This window comes from Etheostoma spectabile, unplaced genomic scaffold (genome assembly GCF_008692095.1).
Source record: "Etheostoma spectabile isolate EspeVRDwgs_2016 unplaced genomic scaffold, UIUC_Espe_1.0 scaffold00018250, whole genome shotgun sequence".
NCBI classification, from domain to species: Eukaryota; Metazoa; Chordata; class Actinopteri; order Perciformes; family Percidae; genus Etheostoma; species Etheostoma spectabile.
Genome location: NW_022604179.1, coordinates 545314 through 563510, shown reverse-complemented (window position 1 = coordinate 563510; position 18197 = coordinate 545314). Strand labels below are relative to the sequence as shown.

The 18197-nt window shown below is 39.2% G+C and overlaps 1 protein-coding gene across 1 annotated transcript; it reads left to right on the top strand.

Annotated features, from left to right (window-relative positions):
• Window positions 1-18113, top strand: LOC116679806 (lysine-specific demethylase 5B-like). Its single transcript, XM_032509251.1, has 27 exons — window positions 1-153; window positions 4375-4452; window positions 4729-4851; window positions 4982-5152; window positions 5779-5904; window positions 6238-6322; window positions 6446-6540; window positions 6717-6875; window positions 7381-7500; window positions 8097-8255; window positions 8693-8874; window positions 9165-9327; window positions 9742-9861; window positions 10320-10514; window positions 10917-11098; window positions 12357-12481; window positions 12612-12762; window positions 13096-13216; window positions 13581-13936; window positions 14708-14846; window positions 14952-15131; window positions 15216-15374; window positions 15643-16062; window positions 16179-16269; window positions 16342-16529; window positions 16639-16902; window positions 17035-18113. Exons 1-27 carry the CDS (start codon window positions 1-3, stop codon window positions 17170-17172), a joined length of 4443 nt encoding a protein of 1480 aa, XP_032365142.1. The 3' UTR covers window positions 17173-18113.
• Window positions 18114-18197: the final 84 nt, after the last annotated feature.

Here is an 18197-nt window from a genome sequence, read left to right as displayed (position 1 = left end):
ATGACTCAACCACAGCTGAATGAGTTCATTCCCCCTCCGGAGTGCCCTGTTTTTGAGCCCAGCTGGGAGGAATTTGCCGACCCTTTTGCGTACATCAACAAAATACGACCCATTGCAGAGAAAACTGGCATCTGTAAGGTCCGACCGCCGCCGGTGAGTATTTCTTCATTTTGACAGTTATTCGAGGCTTTTTTGGCGTGGTATGTTGGCCTCAGCTGCTGTTTATAATTTAGCAGGCAAAGTTGTGTTTTTAGACCGCTTTCAACATGGCGGATTGCGGCTCCGACTTGAATTGTCAGCTAGCCAGAGCTTAGTGTGTTGTGTTTGCAACGATAGCAAAGCATTTTCAGACTGAGAAATCTGTTTCCTGATTAGCTTTTTACCTTCCAGACATGTATTTATTATGTATATACCACTTAACTAGCCTAAAGAACACGTTTCTAAAAATAATAATATTCAAACGCTGAAGTTTTCCTGTATGCAAATAAAAGTGTGTACGTTAGCGCAGTAGGAAATGCGTCCTGGACTGGCCGCACGGACATTAGCTAGCTCACCAAGATTTTAACTAATGATTTGCCCAGAACTTTTAAACAGTTAGCTAGTTATATGTATAGCTTAACTTTCCCCAGCAGGTTTCGACGACCAATTTAGCCAGTATGAGGTGACCTAGCTAACGTTAATCAGGCCTGTTTAAAGCTGCAGTTGTCTGACACGTAACGTTGGCTAACGTTACGTAGCTACGTGCTTGGTGACCAACTGTTTATGGAGAGAAGGGACGCTTTATAACACGGAGCTCAACGGATCCTCTGTTTCTCTGTTTGTTATCATAGCTTTAACATGTTTGAAACCTAGTTGATCACGGCCATCTCCGATTGTTGACAGTGTTAGCTAGTTTGTGAGCTAACTGGCATAGTAACGTTATATCATGAAAACAACTCTTGGACTTTATATATATATATATATATAATCATTTTCTAATTGGATGATTATTATGCCATAATCCATACTTCTCTAACACCTCGCATGAGTCAAATATTAAGTATTTCAGGACAGAAAGTAACGTTAGTTATAGACCTTTCCCCAAAATTACATTGACCTTATTTCTGATACATTGGGATAAAAGAAGGGGGTAATCTTATTCAAGGGTGTGTCAAGCCTCCACGCAAATTAGATAAAGAGCAAATTCTATTGGAATAAATGATAAAATCATGACCGATGACATAATTTCTGACTGTTATCAATGTGTCAGTTTAAGGTCATGGATGGATTTTTTTTTTTTTTGTAATGTGTATACTCTCAGATAACATAAGACTCATGTTTAGAAGAAATAAGCAAGCTGTAAAAGCCCATTTTATGCGGCTAAACAGCACGGGTAGGAGTGAATGGGCTGCAACGTGACCAAAAAAAGGGTGGGTCGGAGACTGCTTGGTGTTTGCTCATCCAAAAAGAAACCTGGATTTGAAGCATAGACTGTAAAAAATGATTTGAAGGCATGGCTGAAAGTGGACAGGTCATGTAAACAAAAGCTGTTGACAAAGATTGGATGCTGATAGTCTAGGGCTATGTTTACATGGGATAGGCAAAGGACCTGGTTATCTTATTTACTGAATTATTTTGACTGAGCATAATCTCTTTATATAGAGATTTTTTTTCTAATTAAGAAGTATCATACTTAAGACACAGAGCTATAGGCTATTACACTCTAGCCTGAACAGACAGCTCTAAATTATCATGGTAAGAAGTATGTATTTTACTGGGTATATCTTACTTTATAAAGGGTTTTAAAAATGCAGGGTAATGATTTCTTTTTTTTAACTAAATGCCGATATATGGTAAGAAGCAGCATATCCAACAAGTTTAATTATAATGCCTGCTTCTTGATACCAAAATTGATACCAAAAAGAGACATTTTCTTTTTAGTCAAATTCTATGTAAGCACCATTGTCTGCAGCCCTGTGTCACGCACCAGCATTTTCTACTAAACATTCAGAACAGAATTTGGCTCCAGGGTGATGTGTGGGCCAAACAACCCAATAAACAACCTTAAATCCTTTAGCAATGGGAATCTGAGAGAGTGGAAATATGTGAATGTTTGTTTGTTTTGTGTTTGTTTGTATAAAGAGGACATGGGGCATCCTCGATGGCAAAGTTTTACACCGTGTATCTACATGCAATGTCCTGTGTTTTTATTTTTTTTATTTTATCTGGCTTGAGATCTTCTGTCTTTGTTTACTTTTCACGAGTATAAACCAAGATTTTTTTTTTTTAGATGGGAAGAAGACATTGCATCACAACCTGTTTTTGATCAGTGATTTCTGGGTGCACAGTACTTCTTTAGAGTTAATTCTCTAAGGAGTTGCACTGGTCACATTTTGACTGTAGACGTTAGTAGCACATATGCAAATGATTAGCATTTTTAAGGCTGTTTGTGGTTAACAAGTCACCACCTGTATTTCTCATTTTGTGCTTGGCGGAAGGCTTGTCGTGTTCAGACCAAAACTGCACTCGTACTCTTAACTGGTGTGGTCAGATTTGTGTGTTAAGGATGGCAACAGCAAAAAAACAGTGCAGTTCCATATGTTTCAAAGCGATTGGTTTTCTTTTGTGCCAGGGCAATTGTGGTTCTAATCCAGCTTTGTCTACAGATGATAAGGTTGTGTTAATGCGGCCATTGTTGTCCCTACTCTGACCAGTGTTTCCATCCTAGTAAGAAAAAAGGCCTGGCCAGACCCAGTAAATCTTGTGTGCCACATTTGACTTTTTCTAGTGCTAATGCCACAGTAACATTGCATGCAGCAGGTGGTCAGAAAGAAAAATGCTGACAATAAAAAAAAAAAGAACTATATGCTTCTGTACCAATTAAGAAATATTGGTCTAATTAAAGTTTGAATTAGACCCAGAGCTGTGGCCTAATTTTGCATGATCAGTTTACACATCTTGCATGCCAACTTGGCATGCCCACTTTTCATTGCAATGCGGTGTCAGTTACGAATTACTCCGTAATAAGATTGAATGAAATGCACTTAAATATGTAAAAATCAAACACATACTGTGTATCGTGCAAAAAAGCCTGTTCGGTTCATCTGTTTAAGATTGGTATTCATTATGTGGTCTGTTTTTTTTGTTTTGTTTTTTTTCCCATTGTTGAGCCCAGAATCTGACCACATCAAAGGAAAAAGTAACCATCCAATCAGTGCTGTGGCAGAGCAGGCGTGGCTATACATACTTTCAGTTTATGGATTCATGTAGAAGATTCAAAGATTTCAGTGAACACCTTAAACGGTGTGAAACTGGCTAGTGCTCTGTCAGCTTTTTCTTGCATTCTGTTATGAAGGGCAAATCTGAAACTTATCTGCTAAAATAAGTATTTCTGTCTGTTCCACAGTATCAGAAATTAATCTGGGATGTAGGAAATCTTTGAAGAAATAGCTGGATTATTTCAACTCTACATTTAACAGTTTAGAGTTTTGTTCATACTAACAGTTTTTTAGCTACCAAAGTAACAATATAATTGTAAATCATTATCAACTTCATATTATCCAGGATAGCACACTTTCCATCACACTCACCCAATTTCTCGAGTTGTTTTTCTCTCATTTTGTTAATATCCTCAGGCTTGACAATTCAGCAGGAGTGTGGTATCACACATTTAATAATTCTCTTGAGCCACCACTAACACCGTCTTCTCTAGTCTTGGATGATGATGAGGATGATGATATTGTAGGGCTTCTGTTACATGGGATAGGCAAAGGAACTGGTTATCTTATTTACTGCATTTGTTTACCAGTGCATAATCTCTTTTTACAAAGTATAATAATTAATAGTCTTGCCGGATGTTGTGTGATCCAGCATGAGTAGGTTTTTGTTTTAATACAGTGAAAGAAAAGTGCATTGATATCAGACATGTCAGTGTTTCATCTGTCAGTAAGACAGATGGTGTGGTCACGTTGGTGTGGTTAACGCCTTCACATAGCGACAGGCAGCAATGTGATAGTTTTGTATGTTTCGTGGAATGACATCCTGGGGATATTGTTTATTTGATGAATAAGACAAACACATTTTGAAGATATTTTTAAATTTTAGTGTGGTTTTGCATGTAATAAACCGTTACTAGAAATTACTGACCAACCTGATTTCCTGTGCACAGCATGTTTGCACAGACACTCTACTATGACTTCCTGTGCTTTTGCCTGTAGGGTTACTGAACAACTGCATTGACTTGTATGTTCAGAATGGGTGGTGTTTAGTAGTAAGGTAATTGTACATGATGTATTCTTTCTAACACATCAGATTTTGTTTCAGGGTACCCATCCAAGATTTGGTGTCATTTACAAATGATTTTATTTATTTTTTATTTTATTTTAAATTTCTCAGGAATGGCAGCCACCATTTGCCTGTGATGTTGACAGACTGAAATTCACACCACGGATACAAAGACTTAATGAGTTGGAGGTACATTCATTTATTTATTATGTTTATATATTTAAGACACATAAAATGTGGTAAGTGTAAATGGGGGTATTTGGTAAATAAAAATGTATTCATTCTGGTATTTTTATTGCCACACTGTTCCCATCTTTGTCCATTTTCTCAAACAATGTAAAACAAACAATTTAAAGCTTTAATATATATGGTGAATTATTGTTGAGCTGTTTTGTTATTATGTTGATAAAGAATAAACAATGAAAATGTTCAATAAACGCCATTTTCTTTTCACTATACTTTCAGGCTCAGACCAGGGTTAAGCTTAACTTCCTGGATCAAATAGCAAAGTTCTGGGAGCTTCAAGGATGCACTCTGAAAATCCCTCACGTGGAAAGAAAGATTTTGGATCTTTACCAGCTGAATAAGGTGCGTGCAAATCCTGGCTGGTTTTAATATCAGGACTCTATAAAGATTTAATTTTGTATGTTTTAAGAAATTCACAATGAAACAAGTTTTCTCACATACAGACTGAATATTACATTTTTCTTTGTCCAAGCTGGTGAATGAAGAGGGAGGTTTCGATGCCGTCTGCAGAGAGCGGCGCTGGACTAAGATATCAGTCAGGCTGGGCTTTGCTCCAGGCAAGGCTATTGGCTCCCATCTGCGGGCCCACTATGAGAGGATCCTCTACCCATATAACCTGTTCCAGACTGGAGACAATCTGCCTGTACGTCCCCTATCGCTTAGGTTTGCTTTTCCCAGCAGAGCAACTTGTTTAGAATTGTTTGAAATTGAGTGGATGTTGATTGGAATTGCCTTTTTCAAGTTTCACAGTTTATTAGTATGAACCACACGTGGTGACTAGAACTCTTTCTTTACCAGCTTAATACACACAGTATTAAGTATAATATGATAGTTGACAGCATTATAATTTGGGAACATCTTTACTTTAATTGAATTAAAGCGGTCCTTTGATCTTGTCTTAGTTTTTAGTCCTGAGAAAGTTGTAGAAAGAAAAGTATGGCCTTTCATTTAGCACATAACTTAATACTCTAAGGATGGTTTTTTTTTTGGTGTTTAAGTGAGTTTTCCTGCATCACATTCCTAAAAGATTAGGAACCAATTGATTTGGTTTAAATTAACCTTGGTAGCACTGGTGTTCTCTGTGTCATAAAACTAGAACTGACAAGAATAAAATCACTGATACAGTATTGAAATATTAGGAACACAGTTTTTTTTAATGAGATTTGTCTTTAGTTCCCCACATTCATAATAGCATTTCCTGTGTATTGTCTTTGAAGAAGTATAATATATGAAGGCACTTTCATCACATTCACCTATTTCTCTTTGCAGAGAGCCACCTTGACCAATGACACTAAAGATAAGGAGTACACTCCTCACGACCTGCCGCAGCGGCAGTCTGTCCAGCCTCAGGAGACCTGCAGCATTGCTCGCCGAGCAAAACGCATGAGATCCGAAGTGAGTTCTCTCTCTCACACATAATTACTTGTGCTATGTTTAATTCAATATGTGTATGATATGCTAATGTATGTTCTTAATATATGCATGTTCAAGTGTATGTTTATACTCGTATGCAATCCACACTGGAATACTTTGACAGATAACCAGCTGATATATATTGTGACTGTGGCCATTTTGCACTTTAATAGTGAAGCCATATGTTTTTGACATTTTTTTTTTTCTGATGTAATGGAGTATCCCTCATATATTTTTGAGGACCCACTAAAATAAACACCTGTTCGCTCTGTCTCACTCTTTGTTTTGTTTTTTCTCTGACTATGACGCTGACAGAGGGGCTGTGTTAAAACCGAACCAGGTGAGAGTCGTCCCAATCTTAGGAGGAGGATGGGAATCTTTGCTGGCAAACAAGAACCTGGTAAGAACAAAGCATGCAGTGCTGCTTTGACTATAGATAAAAAAGGGGAATGTGTCGGATATGATGAGTGACATCATTGGAGAATCTTAAACCTTTCATTGAGCCTTCCCATGTGTCTTTCAGTGAGGATGTCAATCACTGAGGTCAAACGGGAACCCATTCAACATCCAACATATTATGAAGAAACCGTATTCGATAAGAAACCTCCCTCGAATAAAGTAGGTCTATTGTTTTGTTTTAAAAATCTTGGCTTACATCACCATAATTCCAATATTGTGCCAGTAAAAAACATGTTTCAATGCTGTAGTGTTGTAACTCTGCTGTGAATGACACAACAGAGAAAATTGCACATTGCTGGACAAAGGCAGCACTTAAAATGGTCCCTCCTCGTTAGGTGGACCAGTACATGTGCCTGGTTTGTGGCAATGGGACTGCTGAGGACCGCCTGCTGTTGTGTGATGGCTGTGATGACAGCTATCACATCTTCTGCCTAATCCCTCCCCTCCACGACGTTCCCAAAGGCGACTGGAGATGCCCAAAGTGCCTGGCTCAGGTGAGCTGCACCTCCAGGGAGCTTATAGTGTGTTCCATTTGTACTTGGAAGTCGTATTTCCGAGGTCAAAGTCGGAACCACGCCCCCTGACAACCACTAAGTAACCCAAGATAAAAATCCAACATGGCTTCTCCGTGCATCATAAGTTGTAGTAACATAGTTATAAGCACTTCTGTTTTATTTTTGTCTCAATAAATCAGTCGTACACATTCAGTCGTGCTGTCCATCTTCTATCTGTGGACATGATGTTACGCTGTTTGTATGCACAAAAAATCTGCGTATTGCGTTGTTACAAACTGGCATTCCTAACAACGGCTAACCTGGCTAGAGCTAATGAAAACAATGAAACCCAACACATTCAACTCAGGTGTGACGTCATTTCCAGCTTCAACTTCTGAGTTCCGCACTCATAATCCTGGCAGGGAAGTGTGTAATCATCTGCCTGATATTCACAAATATAATACAACTCCCTAGTGTTTTAACTTAATTTCTCATCTTTTTACAGGAATGTTGCAAACCTCCTGTTGCCTTTGGTTTTGAGCAGGCCAGCAGAAGCTACACCCTCCAGGCATTTGGAGACATGGCCGATTCATTCAAGTCTGATTATTTCAACATGCCAGTTCATGTGAGTTTGCATCACTTGTTAATTAATAACGAAGAGGTTTCCCTTCTCCCGTATTGGCCTAAATATAAGACGGGTTGGTTTTTTTCTTGGTAATACGTCTAAAAAAGTGGGGTCGTCTTACAGTACATTCTGCGTTTTAAATGTCAAAATATATTCACAACAGCAGATGGTGCCAAATAGTGAGCAGCTGGGCAGTGAGGCTGACGTTCTGTGGGATGATTTCCTTAATAAAAACAAGATTTTGTCTTTTCTCTTTTTCTTTTTTTTTCTTCAAAATTGTCTTGAAGAAGGGGGGGGGGGGGGTTGTCTTATAATCAGGATTTTCCTATATTCAGGCCAATACGCTAATTAGGACATGTTTGGCACAGTGGAAGCAAAAGTTATTTGTATTCACACAATAGTTATTTTAATAATTGGTAATGGTTCTATTTATAAGGCATACTTTGGAAGATCTTTAGGGAAAACAGTCCTGAAGGCACCATAACTTCTGTTTTATAACCATGGGCTGTAACAAAGGAATGCTTTACTTCAGAGATGGTCCTGTTTATCTGACAGTAACCAACCCCCCCACCATGTCATCTCCTTGTGTGTTTTAGATGGTTCCCACTGAGCTAGTGGAGAAGGAGTTCTGGCGTCTCGTCAGCACCATAGAGGAGGATGTCACTGTGGAGTATGGAGCAGACATTGCCTCCAAGGAGTTTGGAAGTGGTTTCCCTTTGAGTACCAGCCATTTTGAAGTCTCTCCAGAGGATAAGGTACAATCTGCCTGCTGTTTTAGGGATGAAGTATAACATCCATTTACGGGCAGAATCAAGTTTTAATTTTAAGTGTGTGTATATATATATATACCTTTTGTCTCTCTAAAACCTGAAAATATAAGTGGTCATTGAGTTGTAAAGGGGGAATTGTATATAATAGTTTACTTCCCCAACCATTTTTTCATACAACATGTCTAAAAACATGCCCACCCACAATACATCACAAACTTTGATCATCAAAGCAATAATAACATTGAGGTACTACAAATAATGTTGTTTTTCAAAACAACTTTCAGTATTTCCTAAAGCAATTCGCAGGTTTTTGGCTGGTTAGCTGGAAAAATTGGTTTTCCCAGTGATAAACACTATAATGCCAGCTGAACACGGCTATATTTGAGTAGAAAGTAAAGTGGAGTACATTATCTCACCTGCAGCATTACCTGAGCAGCGGCTGGAACCTGAACAACATGCCGGTGCTGGATTCCTCTGTGCTGACTCACATTACAGCCGACATCTGTGGGATGAAGTTGCCCTGGCTGTATGTGGGCATGTGCTTCTCCTCCTTCTGCTGGCATATTGAGGACCACTGGAGCTACTCCATAAACTATCTTCACTGGTAGAGTGCACTCTCCCTAAACTCTGTTGTGTATCTTTTTATAGTGATTTAATGTAGAAGTTTGACTTTCTTACACGAGGAACATACTGGTCCTTTCACAAGAAATGCAGTTTTGTAAACCTCCTACAAAACATTGTATAATGTGCATGTTAGCTTTTTTTGAGTATGTGACATTTATGTATCCTTTTTTTCTGAAAAATGATTGTGTGTTTTTTTTGTGTCTCTGTGTGTCTTCAAAGAAATTTGTGTGGCAACACTTTTTTCACTAACAGTGTGGATGATGTTTGCAGGGGGGAGCCAAAGACGTGGTATGGGGCGCCTGGTTACGCCGCAGAGCACCTGGAGTCAGTCATGAAGAACCTGGCACCAGAGCTGTTTGAGTCCCAGCCAGACCTCCTTCACCAGCTGGTTACCATCATGAATCCCAACACGCTGATGAACAACGGCGTCCCGGTAACCTGTTCTGACTGTTGCACTTACTTATTAATTATCACATTTAAATGTGTGAAACAAAGCAAGCTCATTGTCTGCTGAGTGTAATGATGAAACTCCTTACATTTAAATATCACACATCACAGTTGCACAACAAAGTGTGGCACTTATTATATAAATCAAATATGATACTCCTCTGGCATCAACAAAGTTGATACACATTTTAAACATGTTGCAGTGTCTTGTCTTGTTTTTTGGGGGGGAAAATCTTTTACTTGAAGTACATAATAGATCAAATTCTAGATTTTTAATAAAAACTAATCTAATTCAAGACATCAGAACTTAGCTGGGTTCATGGTTGTCAGGCTCAGTACCCTCTTTATAACAAATCATTATTTTTTTTAATCTCCTTTTTCTTTTCTTACTGATAACTAGATTTATCGCACCAACCAATGTGCAGGCGAGTTTGTCATCACTTTCCCCCGAGCATACCACAGCGGATTCAACCAGGGCTTCAACTTTGCTGAAGCTGTCAACTTTTGCACCATGGACTGGGTAAGGAAATCTGTTACTACTCTTGTTTCACAATACCAGATTCACTTGATTCATGTCATGGTGTTACACAGTAAGAGTTACGTTTATGCACCTAGATTTAACTGAGAAACAGAAATATATATATATATATATATATATATATATATATATATATATATATATATATATATATATATATATATATATATATATATATATATATATGTATATGTGTATATATATATATATATATATATATATATATATATGTGTCTATGTATATATGAGAGAGAGGTATGCTAATAAAATAATTGTTGGGAAACAAAAATTGTAACAAATTGTATGATGATGACTTTGTTTATATAGCACCTTTCATGCCGAGGGGTATACCAAAGTGCTTTTACAAAACATGAATAAAACAATTTTAATCCTTTTAATCCAAATTTAGTAAACTCAAACTTGTCTATTTATTTTGATAGATGCCTATCGGCCGTGAATGTGTGACCCACTATCGGCAGCTGAGCAGGTACTGTGTCTTCTCACATGACGAGATGGTTTGTAACATGGCCTATAAAGCAGACACAATGGATGTGGAGCTGGCGTCAGCAGTGCAGAAGGAGATGACTGTAATGGTCCAAGAAGAACAACGACTTAGAGAAAAGATTAACAAGATGGTGAGGAGTTCTTGTCTTAAGGATCTATTGTCTCTTCTTTTATTTATTAGTACAGTAGATTTAAAAGTTCAACGACGGCACAATGTAGTTTTAATATTTCAGCACACATTATAGATATCCAGGAGGTAAAGTGAGTGATCTTGAAAGTTGCATATCATTCCAAACGGTTAATAGGTCACAAACTTGATTGAAGGGAACGGAACACATTTTAACAGTGAAAATTGTTTGAATTAAAGGTCTGAATCTCATTATTTAGTTTGTTGTATTAGGTCTTGTGGAGCAGTTATAGCAAAGCTGATACACGCTTAATGATGTGTCAAGGATACACTAGAGACTTTTTCTGCCTGCACAGCTGTCATGTTTCCACGTCTCCTCGGTCTGACTGTGAATTGTTTTCCCCAGGGTGTGGTGCAATCTCTACAAGTTGATTATGAGGTGCTCCCAGATGAGGAGCGGCAGTGCAGCAAGTGTCGGACCACCTGCTACCTGTCTGGCATCACCTGTGCCTGCAGTCCTGGCAAGAGGGTTTGTCTGTACCACACCCGGGACCTCTGCTCATGTCCTCATAGCAACCTTACACTCCAGTGAGTCTCCATTAACCGCAACAACTGAACATACTCGCTTCTGAATTTAATTTATGTTTTTATTTGTTGTACTATTATGAATCCTCTGCATTAGTGCTGCACAGTTAATTGCAATTTTATCCAAATCACAATATGGACTAGTGCAAATCCAAATTGCAGGGGGGGCTCGCAATACTGTATTTGTTCAAAAGCAAATTGTGTGTCAAACCTCAAATTGTATCCTACAGACTAAAGAAAACATCTTAGGTTGGTACAGATTAGGAGTGAGACTCACCAGAAGCCTCACGATACAATATCAAAACAATACTTATGTCACAATACAATATTATTGTGATTTTAAACATAGTGCAATATATTTCAATTTATTTCCTTTTTTCCATCTTGAAATTTTTCCCAATTTCAAATGATGTCCTCAAAAGGAAACTTTGTCAACATCTGTTTTATCTAAAAAGATACATTTCTCTGTTTGTTCATCTCACTTCACTTTTACTGCTGCAAAACAGGATTGTCAAACAGACAAACTAACCAACGCATATATAATAAAAGATCGATACCTAGCGTCTGGGTATTGATACAGTATTTCCACGGAATATATTACTATGCTATAGTGATGATTTTTTTTTTTTTTTTTTTAATTTTCATGCCTAGTACAGATAATTTGTTAAAATCACAATATAATCATTTGAATTGTTTAATTTTAATGTTTGTTAATGAAAATAAGATTGACAATAAAAATTATCATTCCCTCCAATATCTTGAATCATATCGTAATATCAGTCAAAATATGCATCAGCTGAAGCTACCTTTTGGGCATGCCTAAAGCTGCTTGCATCAGGTTTTCAGCTCCTTTATCATCAGCCAAAACAATAATGCGAGAAACAAACTGGCAGAAGTTGGCAGCTGTGATGACATGTTCTTACATAAAGAGTGAAATAAAGGTGTTTAACTGTGAAAGACCCAGCACACGGCACTTAGTAAAAATTAGCCCCAGTTTCAATTTTTGTCTGAATTGAAATATTTCTATCACCAAGTAAATAAACAAAATTCCCTGCTTACTCTCATGAAAATCAGCTAATAAATGTAAAAAGATAAAAAAGCCTGGCTGCCTTCCTATGTCCAGTTTCCCATCTAAAGTAAATTCAGACAAAAGTGTCATTTACATTTGGCATTAGGTAGGAGAAATATAACTTTTCATTGAACCTTAACAATGTCAAACATCTTTTGTACATTAATTTCCTTGTTTTGTCTTTCCCTGCAGTTACAAGTTTACACTGGATGAGTTGTATCCCATGATGGCATCAGTGAAGCTGCGTGCAGAGTCCTATAAAGACTGGCTCTGTAGTGTGCAGGACATCCTGGAGAACAAAGGAAACAAGAAAAGAGGTTAGAAGTCCATGAAAAAACATTCTGTACTACAAACATCATAAAGTCCTCATTTTAAGGAGATAGTCATTACTACTCTCACTGTATTATATTACTTTACCTTATATTTTATACTTTGCTTTCTGGTCAGGTTTGGAAGAGCTTCACAGCCTGGTGGAGCTGGCAGAAACAAGGGCGTTTCCACAAATCAGCCTCCTGGATCGGTTACGCAAAGTTGTCTCAGAGGCTGAAAAAGTTGCTGTGATGGCACAACAGCTTCTCAATGGAAAGAGGCAGACGAGGTACGTCAAATAGATTTTGACACTGTTGGTTTAGATTCAAATTTTGTAACACAACTTTTTGACTTGTCTATGAATCAGAATAAGACCATCAATCACCCATCCATAAAAATCATTCTGACCCATAATGCGTCACACTTTGTGGTTGTTATTGACCTTGTTATTATTGTTATTTTTATTAACATTATTACGGTTTGCATTTTTTTAAAACAAAGGTTGCAGAACGCAGACTTTTAATTTCAAGGTTCTAGCGTTGTAGTTTATAAACATTCTTTCTTTTTTTTCGCTGTTAAAGACAATTCTGTCATTTTCCTGAGAGTTGTGTTTGTATTTCAGGTATCGTTCTGGAGGAGGAAAGTCTCAAAACCAGAACGAGTTGACTGTTGAGGAGCTGAGGTCTTTTGTCCGACAGTTCGACAACCTGCCGTGCAACATCCGACAGGCTCCTTTACTGAAGGTTAGCTTGGATTAGACACATTCTTCTTTACATGACTACCTGAATCCTAAAAGTAATTTAAGTTGATATCTCATGAGAAGGACTCATTTCATGAGTGGCAACTGATCTCAATTCAAGAATTTGTCAAAAAAAGAAAGATCTGTAAGTCATCATTAAAGTTGAATTGGTTCCTTTGAGAAATTAGCAAACATTAAAGCTCTCCTAACATTTCTGTGTCATCACATGTTCACTTTACAATTTCTGAATCTTTGGTTTATGTAAGTGAATTTGGATTTGTTTTTGAATCAAGTCTTGTCTCTGTAGTCAAATATCCACCCTAAATGCCTGTTGAATGTGACCCCCCCCCCCCCCCCCCCCCCCCTAGGACCTGTTGACCCGGGTGGATGACTTCCAGCAGCGCAGCCAGCGCCTCCTATCTGATGAGTCGCCCAGCCCGCTGGAGCTGCAGGAACTGCTGGATGTGAGCCTGGGCCTGGACGTGGAGCTGCCTCAGTTGGCCCTGCTGAGGGAGAGACTGGAGCAGGCGCGCTGGCTGGAGGCCGTGCAGCAAGCCAGCAGCCGACCAGAAAGCCTCTGTCTGGACACCATGCGTAGGCTGATAGACCAGGGCGTGGGCTTGGCCCCTCACAGCTCTGTGGAGAGAGCCATGGCTCGTCTGCAGGAGCTGCTGACGGTGTCTGAGCAGTGGGAGGAGCGGGTGCTCAGCCTCATGGAAGCCAGGTGAGGACACTGAGCTGCACTGGGGCTTAGGTCCAGGTTCTAGGTCCAATAGATAATACAGCTTTTTTTCCTATAATTGTTTTTGTTCTTATCCTTTTTCAAAGTTATTACCTTTTTTTTTTTTTATATCAAATCTTCAGAAACGATAGTGTCAAGGCTGACAAAGTTTCAGCATAAGATATCAATTTACCCTGAAAAACATAATAAACTACAGCGACGAGAGACCATCCATTTCCCATGACAAACACGCTACCACACCTACTACCTACTAGTTCTGAACATCTCTTCTATGAAAGGAACAAGAAATCTGCCACTAATCAGAATTCATTGGTCCCAGTTGTGAACTTGCTTCCTGTAACTTTAGCTAAAATACAGTAAAGTCGGTATATCTAAACGGTAATTTCATACTTTAACATCCCTACAATTGTAACTTTATTAAACAAACGTGAAGTGAAAACGTGAACTCAGCTTTAACTTTAAACAGTACCGAGTGAAATGTGCCAAGTCTGCAGAGCTGGATAGTGGTGGAAAGGGGATCATGGTGTTGTGACGACTCCACAGAGACTTCACGCTGTAAAGCACCAGACTCTGCCATCGCAAACACATCATGTGATCATATCATACTCAATGTTTACATAAATCTTTTCTTATGTAACTAAGATTTAAAATTTAAACACACAAGACAAAATATCAAATGACACTCCAACATCAAACATTGTATAAATTCTGAACATGAACACTGTATTCACTAAAGCCCATTTCCCTTCACAGGCCGTATCACAGCATAGCTACACTCGACGCCGCTCTACAGGAAGTAGAAAACATCCCTGCCTTTCTGCCCAACTGTCTGCAGCTGAAGGAGGCCATCACCAAGGCCAAGAAATGGCTCCATGAAGCTGAAGCACTTCAGGTGAAGTACACTTCAACTTAAGCCATGCTGAATGTTCTCGGCACTTAACACTTGGCCTGAGATGGTCGAGTTTTTATTCTAAATCTTGTGTGTGTTCTCTTGCAGCTCGGGGGACGCATTCCTGTGCTGGACAGCCTTGCTGAGCTGCTTCTCAGAGCAGAGAGCATCCCAGTGAGGCTTGACCCGCTGAGTCGATTGGAGGCTCTTGTCAGTGATGTTCAGACCTGGAAGGAGAGCGCAGCAAAGACATTCCTACTGAAAAACTCTCCTTTCTCTCTCCTTGAGGTAAACAGATATTAGGTGTGCTCATTTCAAAGCTGTTTTCCAAATATGACAAGAAAAAAATGTGCTTTGCTTTTATGTTTTCAGGTGCTTTGTCCGAGATGTGACGTAGGGGCCGTGCATCAAAAGTCAAGAGCTAAAAAAGCAAAGGAAGCTACACAGATCAGTAAAAAATCTTCAACAAAACTGGAGTCTCTGTTTGATGTAGAGAGAGTTCTCTCTGAGAGCAAGGACTCCGCCTCTGCTGTGAGTAGCTGTAGTTTTTTTATCCTTCATTTTTTCTCAGTACAGTTGTGCTAATTGCTACTTAATGTGACTTAATAGAGTGGCTCAAAATGCAAACAAAAAGTTACCAAAATAAATACTAAATTCTTTCATTAATCCAAATTGGCCCATATTTATCCTAAATGGTGTGTGTGTGTGTGTGTGTGCGTGCGTGCGTGCGTGTGCGTGCGTGCGTGCGTGCACACACACACACACTACTTTTTATTGAGTAAAATTTTTTATTTTACAGATGGCCACTCTTGCTGAGGTCCGCCAGAGGGAGATGGAGATCTTATTAGCTCTGCGTACTTCAAATGAGTCCAAGCTTGTTCCTGCTGAAAACTGTTGTGCACTTAGTGTTTGTGTTTGCCAAAAGGCCCCTTCGGGTGCCATGATGCAGTGTGAGCTTTGTCGAGATGTTTTCCACTGCGGCTGCATTACAACAACAGCAGACCTCGGGTACGGCCAAGCCTGGCTTTGCCCACTTTGCCATCGGTCGAGGAAACCCCCTCTGGACAAGGTCCTGCCCCTGTTGGCTTCGCTGCAGAGGATTCGGGTTCGGCTGCCAGAAGGGGACGCCCTGCGCTTCCTCATCGAGAGGACGGTGCGATGGCAGCACAGAGTTCAACAGGCCTGCACAGAGGGAGTGCTGGAGAAAGTATCAAAGATGGTCAGTGGAAACACATTTTATAACTCAATGTAAATAGTTGAATAAATGAGTCTCTTGATTTTTGACATTAGCGTTGTAGACACACCCATCACTGTCAAGCATGTTTTTTGTTTCAGGGGAGAGCTGGACCTGGAATATCTTCACATCTGACTCAGGAAATAAACGGTTCATATTTTCATACAGCGCACCAGTCTGTTCCACTCGAGGGTAAGTTTTAAAGCTTTAGGCACTTTGCATCTATGCACACTTGTATTTTTTTTTTCATCATATTTGTCACAGGTCTCGGCCCTGAGCTGGAGGAGCTGATGGTGGAGGGATTCCTGCTGCAGGTCACTCTGCCTGAAACCGAGCAGCTGTACAGATACCTGCTGTACAAACTGGCCCCCCTGCTCTCACATAGTGCCCCCTGTGAGAACAACACAGAAGAGGACCAACAGTCTCAGAGAGGGAGCCCCCACCACAACAGGGTAATGACAAATGCTGCAAAGTCTGTTGCTTGTAGATCATATTCTCAATCAGACTTGGTATGTAATCACTAATTTTGGTATATTTATTGTAATATTGGTATTGACACAGAATGGAGTTTCCAGTGTCAAAAAGGAGATGGGGAATGGTCAGAGCAAAAGGACCAAGCGACGTAAGGACAGCTCAGATTCGCAGCACAGTGAGAAGGCCAAAAAGTGCCGCAAAAAGAAGTCTAAGAAGAGCAAAGAGAGGAGCGAAGAAACCAAGCGGACTTGTTCTCCCACACACCCGGTGTCTGACCCCGCTGCTTCAGATTCCGAAGAGGATTACTCATTGTGTGCTGCACCATGGTGCAGAGAGCCAGAGGGCGACGAGGTTTGTTTTATATCATTCTACTAAATATACCACATGAAAGGGTTTTAATGATCAGACTTTAAACGTATTGGTTTTTGTTTTCACGTTTTTTTTTTGTTTTTTTTCTTTCTTTCTCATCTTACCGCTTTCCAGGTAAACTGGGTCCAATGTGACGGTAGCTGCAATCAGTGGTTCCACCAGATCTGTGTGGGACTGTCTGCTGAGCGAGCTGAGTTGGAGGACTATATTTGCATAAGCTGCACACAGCCAGACTACGACGGAGGAGAATGAAGACCAAAAAGTGACTTTGAAGGATCTGCAGTTTTTGTTGCCAGCCGCAGCATTAAAGTGCACACCTGAACTCCCCTTTTACCTTCTGGCTTGCTCTTAGCGAACATGGTGCTACTTACTGTTTTTTCCCAGAGTTACAAAAGACTTCTATCACTGTTTTCGTCACGTGGCTGGTTTTTCAGCCAATCAATTAATCCTTTCTGAAACTTTCCAAGACTTGATGCAGATGTACAAAATGGTGAAATGTTTCAACAGCGCAGGGATTTTTCAACCAAAAAAAAAGTCAATTTGATAAAACATTTTAGAACTGCTTTTTTTTTTTATATACATACATCTGAATAATGAGAAACTTATCTTTCTCTTGTAGAGTAAATATTATTTATCTAAGCAATAACTGAACTGATTGAGGTTCAGTGTTCCACTGAGCTATGTTCGTGCTTAGAAATCCTTTGATAGAATGCCTTCTAAAAGCAAAAACCCTGATGAATTCACTTTATGAATCCTATGATATTACACAGTTCAATTAAAATTTGTGAACAGAACTTGAATCAGAAACCCAAGAGCAACAACTGTATGTCTGAGCTTGTTGATCCTGAATAATATTTGCCAATATCCCGTATCAAATCACTGACTTTGATATAAAGTCTGGTTCCCTTTAGCGCTGTCTGTGGAGGAAAAACAAGACTCTTTGTGTTGGGTGAGACTTGATTATGTTCACAAAATAAGAATGAACTGTCCGACATCAAAGGAATGTACATTTTGTTTTAGGGTGGCTTTTCCCTTTATGGTTTAGATGAAAATATTGTGTTGGACTTAGATTTAACACAGACTGTGTGATGTATTTGCCACAGGTATATGACCTTTTTTCTGCTCCTTTGGGTAAATAATATAATTCATATGTTGCAGTTTGCATTATAAAATAAAAATTGTTTGTTCCCATACGCTTGGACTGGTTAATCCTCTTGGTGCTAAATGCCATACAAGTGTAGAAAAAAAAAAAAATTCTGCAGTAGAATTTGGTGGGT

Bases quoted from the DNA above. Each gene is read 5' to 3' on its own strand.
- LOC116679806 (XM_032509251.1), top strand. From the start codon at position 1: ATGACTCAACCACAGCTGAATGAGTTCATTCCCCCTCCGGAGTGCCCT. The intron at 8,256-8,692 runs GTACAATCTGCC...TCTCACCTGCAG, and splicing joins AAGTCTCTCCAGAGGATAAG to CATTACCTGAGCAGCGGCTG. The intron at 13,937-14,707 runs GTGAGGACACTG...TTCCCTTCACAG, and splicing joins CTCAGCCTCATGGAAGCCAG to GCCGTATCACAGCATAGCTA.